The sequence below is a fragment of the Protopterus annectens genome, chromosome 4.part0 (assembly GCF_019279795.1).
Source record: "Protopterus annectens isolate FY-2018-M chromosome 4.part0, PAN1.0, whole genome shotgun sequence".
In the NCBI taxonomy this organism is placed as follows: Eukaryota; Metazoa; Chordata; order Ceratodontiformes; family Protopteridae; genus Protopterus; species Protopterus annectens.
The window spans coordinates 1,539,093,832-1,539,102,624 of NC_056733.1; the positions used below are offsets into that span (position 1 = coordinate 1,539,093,832).

At 37.4% G+C, this 8,793-nt stretch overlaps 1 protein-coding gene across 1 annotated transcript in view; it reads left to right on the forward strand.

The window, feature by feature from the left end:
- TSPAN17 (tetraspanin 17) overlaps positions 1 to 7,979 on the forward strand; it is a 1,348,708-nt gene extending 1,340,729 nt beyond the window's left edge. The window contains exon 8 of the mRNA XM_044069351.1: positions 1,764 to 7,979. Within this exon, the coding sequence (XP_043925286.1) occupies positions 1,764 to 1,829 (66 nt within the window). The 3' untranslated portion in view covers positions 1,830 to 7,979. The remainder of the gene's footprint in view (positions 1 to 1,763) is intronic.
- Positions 7,980 to 8,793: the final 814 nt, after the last annotated feature.

Below are 8,793 nucleotides of genomic sequence, written 5' to 3' on the forward strand. Positions count from 1 at the left end.
TAAACAGTGATTCATAAGTGCAGCCCTTACCTCTATCCCACACATGGATTGCCCATAAATAGACCTAGTCTGCTGAAGAAATCTATTTAGGGGTTATACAGTCAAAAGAAAAAAGAATGAGAAAATTGACAACCCTAGCAAGTGCCCTTGTACAAACTAAAGGGACCAAACAATAAACCATTACTTAAAACATATATTTGGGGAGGGGGGCTTCATTGCAGGATAATCACAGATTGGGAGGCTATCTTCAAATAACTATCTAACCAAGTTGAAAACCTTCTCAAAGTCAACTAAAACCACCAGAGCAGGCTCAACTATCCCTTGCAGTCTTGACGTAAAGGAGCACTGTCCTTAAGAGATTCTCAATTTTCCAAATTAGTACAAATCCAGCCTGTGTGGGAAAGACAAATTTTGACAGAAGAGATTTAATCTGCTGTGCTAGGACTTTAACATATACATAAAGTTCCACATTAACAAGAGAAACCAGGCAGTGGTTTGCAACCAGTGACCACTAAGGATTATTACCTGGGTTTAGGGATAGCCATTATTATATTAGTTGTACAAGAGAAGGTTAACCTTCCTCCAAGTCTGGAAAGATCTAAAAATATTCAACAACCCATGGAAAATTTGATACAAGGCTTTTATACAGTTCTACATTTACCCCATCCAGGTCACAGACCTTACCACAAGGCATACCATCTATCACCTTGCACACTTCCCCTTGAGAAATTGTAGGAAGAACTCTACTCCACTCCACTTTTCCAGTGACGGTTTTAGAGGGTTCACTTTGTCAAAGAATTCACTCATCTTACTCTCCCAATTATCAGTCAAAGGACTTCTAAGTAAAGTTGTTCATAGAAGTGATGGGACTCTGCATTAATTCATATTTCCCCAGCGAGCATAACCTGTTTGCCAGTCACCTTGACCCCTGCTATGGATATCTGTTGCCTGCAAGCCTTGACCTTTTGTCCAGAAACTTGCCACGCCTTTCACCATCAGGCCAGGCCCTCATTTCGGTTGTTTTTAAATACAGCTGTGGGATTTTTGCAACACTGTACACGTATACTTGATTTGTCAATTTCATATTTTAACCCGTTATGTGATATATTGAATATTAAGATATTTCATTTGGAACTCCATGAATAAAGGATATAACAGGAGCTCTTCAAAATAACTGCCTGGGACAGGTGGATCCGTCAGCACAAGGATAATGCAGGACTGCAGGTAAAATTTAAGATTACTGTCCACTATTATGCTTAATAATTTGCTGTGAGAAGTGACTTCAGTTATTGCATTATTAACAGAGAAGGATTTATTTATTTTTTCATGTAAGAGGATTTGCAGAAAAAAAGAAGTATTTGGAGGAGTCGGGATAGGGCAGGGCAGGGGGTGGTTCTGGGCAGAGTGGGGGTTGACCCAAATGATGCAACATATGCATACCACCACCTTTTTGCTTACAAAAAAAGCACTGCGTACCACCACCTTTTTGCTTACAAAAAAAGCACTGCATATACCTGACCCATAAGCAGTGAGACAGTGAAATAGACAGACATATTCTGGACCATCAGATTTCCTTCTGCATCTTGCTCCAGACCACAGGTGTCTACACTTTGATTTTAGGACTAAAAAACAGTGGTTTGGAAGTCAGTACCCGTTATCTGCTTTGTTGTTGTGATCATATATTTACTGTCTTTTCATTGTTGTTGAATTTTGGCTGTACTCCATTTTTGACAGTGTCCTTGTTCTCTCTCTTTTTTATGCAGATATTTGGAATTTGCCTGGCACAGAACTTGGTCAGTGACATCAAGGCAGTAAAGGCTAACTGGTGACAAGAGGAAACAGATGTCCATAGAAGGAGACCAGTGGAAAAAAACTTTAATTTGTGACAAAGCAGTATAACAAGCTAAAGGAGAACTGGTTATAACAAGCAACCACTGCTGACTTACCCCATTTTGTTTACGCGTCTGTGTGATTTGTGAGGTATTTGACTTCTGGTTGAAAGATATTTAATGAAGACATGATTTAGGGGAAAAGTCAAAAGCCTTGTAACCACAACCACTTATCTCACACTGGAGATGAAGGGAGAAGAGAGATGACACTCCCTTCCAGCTACAGATTTTTTGTTATGTTTACGGCAGACCATTTTTTTATTCCACACTGCTGTACTTGTCTGAAGAAAAAAAAAGAAATGTGTTCTTTGCCTTCTGGTCAGTGGTTCCATCTGAGGCACTGTTTATTTCTTTTGTTATGAGTCCTCTTCATATGGAACCAGTATGGCCAGTTTAGATGGTACTTTCTTCACCAGTGGAAAGCCTGGAGCATTTCTGCATTGGTGAAAATTTTAAGTGTTTCTTTTTAAACATCTTTGTTGTGCTTCAGCATTTTATTGATGATGACAGGGCAAAGCATGGCATTTGAAAGTACACCTGTGGCAAAAGAAACATTTAGATTATAGAAAGTTGTGTTTTTTTCATGGATTGGAAAATGACTGAGAGTATATAAGTTTTACACTAGACCAAGAAGTTACTAAAACAGCCAGTTTAGATTTGTAATGGACACGTTGATGCCTGTCATATGCTGTTGCCTGGAAGCCTGAAGTTTTTTAACTTGTGTTTTCTTTGTGTATGTGTAGTGTAGGTGGCTGGCCTTCTCGCACAAATGCTAGTGATAAAACCCTACTATTGAGAAGTGAGCCTCCATTCTCTTAGACCCAAGAGGCAGAGATTCAGTGAAGTGGAAATGAAGCAGTTTTTTTAAATACCCATTGAAGTGCACTATTAAAGTTGTGCTAATTCTTGTTTCAGTACAAAGTATTAAACTTCACAGTGTGGCCTTCCTTGAGGGGGATCTTTTTTAAGAAACTGTGCGAGCTAGTCTTGCTAGATGATTGAAACCACACTAGAATAATGTGTGTCGATAAAAGTATTTAATATAGCATATTCTTGCTGATGGAGCTATTGGAAATATGGATTGATTTATCAGTGTTGTCAGACTGCAGAAGTACACATTCTGCTATAAACACTTTAGCAGTAAGATTTGACAGAGGTTCATGGTAGAGGTATTCTCAGTACTCCATTAGATATAGTATGATATTGTACTGAAGCAAAGGTGTTACATGATTCAGGAAGAGAAGTATCATTGATCCCCGTGTTTGGATGACATTTTGTTGCCATCATGTTGAAAACTTTTGTTTTCCCACTGAATAATGTTGGACCTTATTTTGTATCTGTCATTTCATATGCATGCTATTAGAATGTTATGCACTAGTTTTAACAGAATCCGGAAGCCCGATATAATTTTCAAAAATCAGATACTGACATCCCACCATGGTAGCTCAGGTAAAATTTCTTTAAGACGTATCAACGTGGTATTCTTCTGTCAGCAAGTCTCAGTTTTCTGATTATTATCAGATACATATGGGGCAAATTACCATATTACAGTATCGTGCTAAGATGTTTATATTTGTATGTTTTTTTTTTTTCGTGATGATTACATAAGCAAACTGAATTTCTCCACTTTTCTTTAGGGACTTTAAGACACCAAATAAGGTCATTCGCTATGCCTCACCTTATAACCAGGAGGCTAGCACAACATTTTTAGCTAATGAGAAATGTTTGCCTAAATGGTAGACTGTTTTTATAAAAGTAAGTTGAAGTAGGGGTTGTCTGTTTTGAGTTGGTTATTGCTCAGAGATCCTAATGCTAAAGCCCAGAAATGCTTGAACTGATTTTGGGCAGTCTGAAACAATGGATTTTAAAAGTTAACAATTTTATTTTCAGCAAAGCCTTAAATTTAGTGCATTATCAGCAGTTGTTGAACAGATACCTTAAAGTTTTGAACATAGGCAGTTCTCAGTGCTTCAGAATTTGTTGTTTGCAGCTAAAACTTTATTTACCAGAATATTGGGCAGATTTTAATGAACAGTAGAACCAAGACTGTAGCTTTTCCTTCCTGCCATGCCCTGTTCTTTATCTCTACAAGTGACACAGATATCTGCATACCTCAAAGAAAATGCACATTTTATAGCATGCTTGCACTTGAATTTAGTAGTTCTGTTTCTAGGTCAAAATGAACATGTAAAGCATTTATTTATTTATTTATTGTTAAATCTTCCGATTTATGCATGGGTACATCAGAAACTTTTATTTCTAGTTGAGATTTTAAAGGGGTTGTATGCTGAGTTTACCATGACTGTGAAACTAGTAAGCTCAAGTTGTGTCCTGCTATGAAGTGAACGCTTTCTCTTCTATATACATCTAAAATCTCATGTCACTGTCTGCAAACAACTGTAGGGCCAAATATGTTTACAGGAAGGAAAACAGGGCTGCAGTTTTGTGTGCACCAGTTCGTATTATGCTGGCCAGCAAAAGCATTATTTTCAAATTGCTAAGCGCAGGTTTTGAAGCACAAGCAGCAGACTTTCAATCAAAGTTCCATAGATGTCTTCAGTAACTATTGTTACTTCTCTAAATCCAGCATTCCACTGAACTAGAAGTGTTGAATAATTGTTTTGTTGTACCCCTTTGCAGACAGAATACAAATGTTCTTTGTATTAATTCTGTATTTTCCATTTAAATTCCCTTCTGCTTTTATTCTGTTGTCTAGAGACATTTTACTACTTTTCCCTACCACAACTGACTGCATGAGGCATTTAATGTGAGCAAGTCAGCTTTTTGCAATAGATGTGCTGCCGGAAATGTACTTTTTGTTTAATTGTTAAACATTCCATTTGTAAAATATATACCGGGACTAAGGTTAATGAGTGGCGAAGGAGCCAATTTATTTATTTTTTCATAGTTTGTATATTTATTGCTATACCCCTGTTCCTGGTATTTTTGAAATAATTATGTTTATAAGACTAAAATAGTTATTAATGGCTGTGATGGGTTTTGGTGCTTATTTAGATTTCTTTTATAAGAGCAGTAGTATAAAAAAATGTATTGGTCGGTCAAACTTAATATATGTGCACAAACTTGAAGGCACTGTATTCAGGCATCTTTGTGTGTGTGACTACAGTAATCCTTTCTAATTTTGCCCAGTAAATAGCTTGCCATAATGCTGGGTCTAAAACATTTCCATTGAGTCAGCATTGATGTTAGTATAGCTGTAAAAGCTTCCCTGCTAGTGGTAGAGTGCAGAGTGAATGGGGATACCAATTCATTGATCACAAGGGACAAGTTGCATATCGTCATTCATGGTTTCTCATAGGCTGTCATTGCTGGTACTGTTTCTGTGACAGTGCCAACAGTCATTCATAGTTTTTTGTAGTTCTTATCTTTCTCTGCAGTAGTGCAATCATGGATTTAATATACATTACTAAGGGGTGTGGAAGGCTTGCCCTTCCCAAAAAAGCGTGTTTGTTATGTTTCGCAACTAGATGATGCAACAACCAGTTGTCTTTATTGTGTTGTCATTTTACTTGGACATAACTCAACAGATAATAATGTAACCAGTTGAAAATGTCCTTTTTGTGTTTCTGGACGTTCATTGTACAGCTCATGGTGAGCATAGTAGGGAATCAAGGCTCTAATTCAAAACACTGTTTGGTTCACTTTGTTTTGCGGTATAACAAGGCTGTAAAACTCAGTCCAAGGAATTTAATGCTTCTGGTTGATTTGTGTCAGAAAGCAGAATCTTTTCTACACTTTTGTCTATGACATTACACTTTCACTTTCCACACACTGTTGTGTTTTGTAGACTAGCTGTTCACATTGGTCTTCAGTATATGAAGCTGAAAACAAATCACACTGAGAATTTCACAGATATTGTTTCCAAGAGACAAGGAGTCCTAAACTGCTACATATTCAAAGGCTTGTAGTTCTTTATTTATTTAATTATTTTTTTATGTTTAATTGTCCATTTTATTTCAAGTATTTGAAGTGAAAGACTGAGAAATAGCTTTGTTTGAAGGTTATTTGGTGTCAGTGTAACCAATGTCATTAGTGTCATTCATATTAGATAAAATGTGCATTTAGTCATTTCATTGTCAAACACACCAAAAAATGTTTAGGTTAAAAAAAGTCATTTTGCAGTTTAGCTTGGAGTTGTCTTTTTTAATGAGCTGCTGTGACTTTCCACTAATTTACATAACTAAATATAGATTTTGGGAAATTCAGGGGATGAAGCCTGTCTAAGAAAACAAAATAGCATGCATCTTTTGTTTAGTTGAATTGAACTGCTTCTGTAGTTGTGAATAATTATAGTTTCCATCATGATAGTTTGCTTTATAGATTCATAAGTATACTAGGCTAATGACCACCTGGACCTTTATAAGCCTACCAGTGCAACCTAACCCCATTGTGTGCCAATGTCATGGGAATTTATTAGGAGGGGGGTATGTTAGGAAGTTTCTGTAGGTTATGTTTGTGTGGCGGGATGTTAGTTTAGGCATTACTGTCTGCCTCTATCAGAGATATGGAGTGAATTTCCAATTCTGGTCAAAGTTACACTTAAATAGGGTTACATATGGACTGTGGTTCATATGGATGGGGAACCTGTTCCAGAGCATGGGGATCCTCTGAGACACAGATCTGTCTTGCCAACATGACTTATTTATGTCATAAACAAAATTTAAAACCTTGGATCTAGTGATTCTGATGTTGTTCCTTATGTGAATGTGCAAAAGGTCCATCAGTGCTGGATCAGAGAATGCCTTGTATGCCAGGCATAGATTACCTCTTGGTAACCTGTAAAAGACGAAGTATAGAGTAGGGCCTTAAGGCAATCCTTACAGGGGAATGTGTTTATACCCTGGATTCTGTTGGTAAGGAGCCTTTGTGGGCATTCCAACTGGGCATTATACTTAATGATGTGTTTGATAAGGGCCAAATAAAATGGCAGGAAGACTTTTCTTGGACCTGGGTGCCACGCCCTTTCTTATAAGTTGTTGATCATTTCTATGGTAACTCATTCTATAGCTTTGCATATTAGACTAGTCAGACTAATAGGTCTGTAGATTCCAGGGTCAGTTGTTGGTCCACCCTTTTAAATTGGGATAATCATTGCAGTCCTCCATTCTCATGTTATAAAGCCTGTTTTGAGGCTGTAGTTGAAATTGGGTTAAATGGTTCTGTTAGCTCATGTTTCAAGCTGTTTAAGAGGCATCCTGAGATATTGTTAGGGCCCATTTAGGCTGTGCTCTTGAACTTCATGAGCTCAACCAGGACCTGCGCCCTGTTAGTAGTTGTGGGGTTATGCTAGTGTGTATTTCACGGTTGAGGCAGAGGGGTAGTTGGGAGTCAAGCCTGAGCTGAATTTGTGAGCCAGCAAATTTGCTATATCATTGTGCTTGGTGAAGGTGGTATCATTGACCACTATTTTGACACATTGAGGATGTGTGCTGCCTTTGAGATTTCAGACATAGGTCTTGAAGGCTCTGTGGCTGTCTTTAGCGTTTGAGACTATCTTGACCTCATATTTGGCCTCATTGAACTTAAATTAAACAAGAAACTATGAGGGCTAATAAATTAGAGAGCTCCTATCATTATGGGAGCTGCTCTTCCTGGTTTTAGCCATGACTTTTTTCCTTTTTTTATATACCCTTTTAAGGTTAGTATGTCACCAGTGTGGTTTGTTTTTTTAGTTTGATTTGGGCTTACGTCTAGTAGATATAGCAGCCTCTATGCAGCCATTTATATGGTTGTACAGTGTCTCTGTGAACAATTCTAAATAGGTTGCTGTGAACTCAGGGTTGGAAGGGGCATTCAGTTTTGACAGACTATCACATTAGTAGAACGTAAGTTTGTTTTGGAATCATTTCTAACTGTTTATAGGGTTGGTTACCAAGTTGATTTTTTATTTCAGACACAGCTTTTTGGTCTGACTTAACCAGTGAGGACATGATATGGGTGGGGGTAGCACTCTCCCATACTGGCGAGTAACAGGTCCAGTGTGTTTGAACCTCTCGTGGGTGTGTGCACTATCTGGTATTTGTGTTAACACATTCACTCCAATGGAGCTCAGGAAGTTTGCACTGTAACTTCCAATGGGGGGAGCCTAAGCCTTTTGACAGAATCAAATTATGTCTTCACATTTCAAACAAGTGTTCATATCTCTGGAACCATAGCAGTTATGAAAAAAAGTATAAATGGCTAACTCTTCAGCACAAACTATTTTTACAGTTGTACTATTCCTTAGGTTCTAAGTCTTAAACTGAATTCTGTAAATCACAGTAAACACAGTATTATATTTGTAATACTTTTTAAACAACTTACAATATATCTGCAACCGCTCAAATTACACAAATACTGTCAGCAGGATTTTATTCATCTAGCTGAGAGCTTTCATATGAGGCTAAGGAGTTTTCTGTCTTTGTTACTTGGTTGTTGAGATATTTAGAAAAATTTGAAAATTATATCTGTATAAATTAATATCATAAAAACAACAGTTAATATCTGTTTACCTGCACTAGGCAGAGGTCAAGTGTTAATGCAGTTGAGTTTGTCATTGTGCAGTTTTAAGAATAAATCTTTTAAAACCTTGTAGATAGCATATTAGAATTATTGATGCAAATATGAACAAGGAATATTTGAGACCTAGAAGCATCAGTCGGAGTTAACTATAGATACACATGGAGACGTCACTTGAATATAATGAGTTAAAGTCCAGGAATCGTTGTGCCTGCGAGTATGAGGCAGTGTATGTTTCTCAGTCTATAGAGGGGTAGTTAAAATATCACATGAATAGGGTATTTGGTTTAATGGTGCCTTCACTAGGTTTATGTATGAGCTATGGGATTCTAGGGACATACAGCGTGGCCTTTAGCTTGCTAGGATATGGTTTGGGACGTTGTAA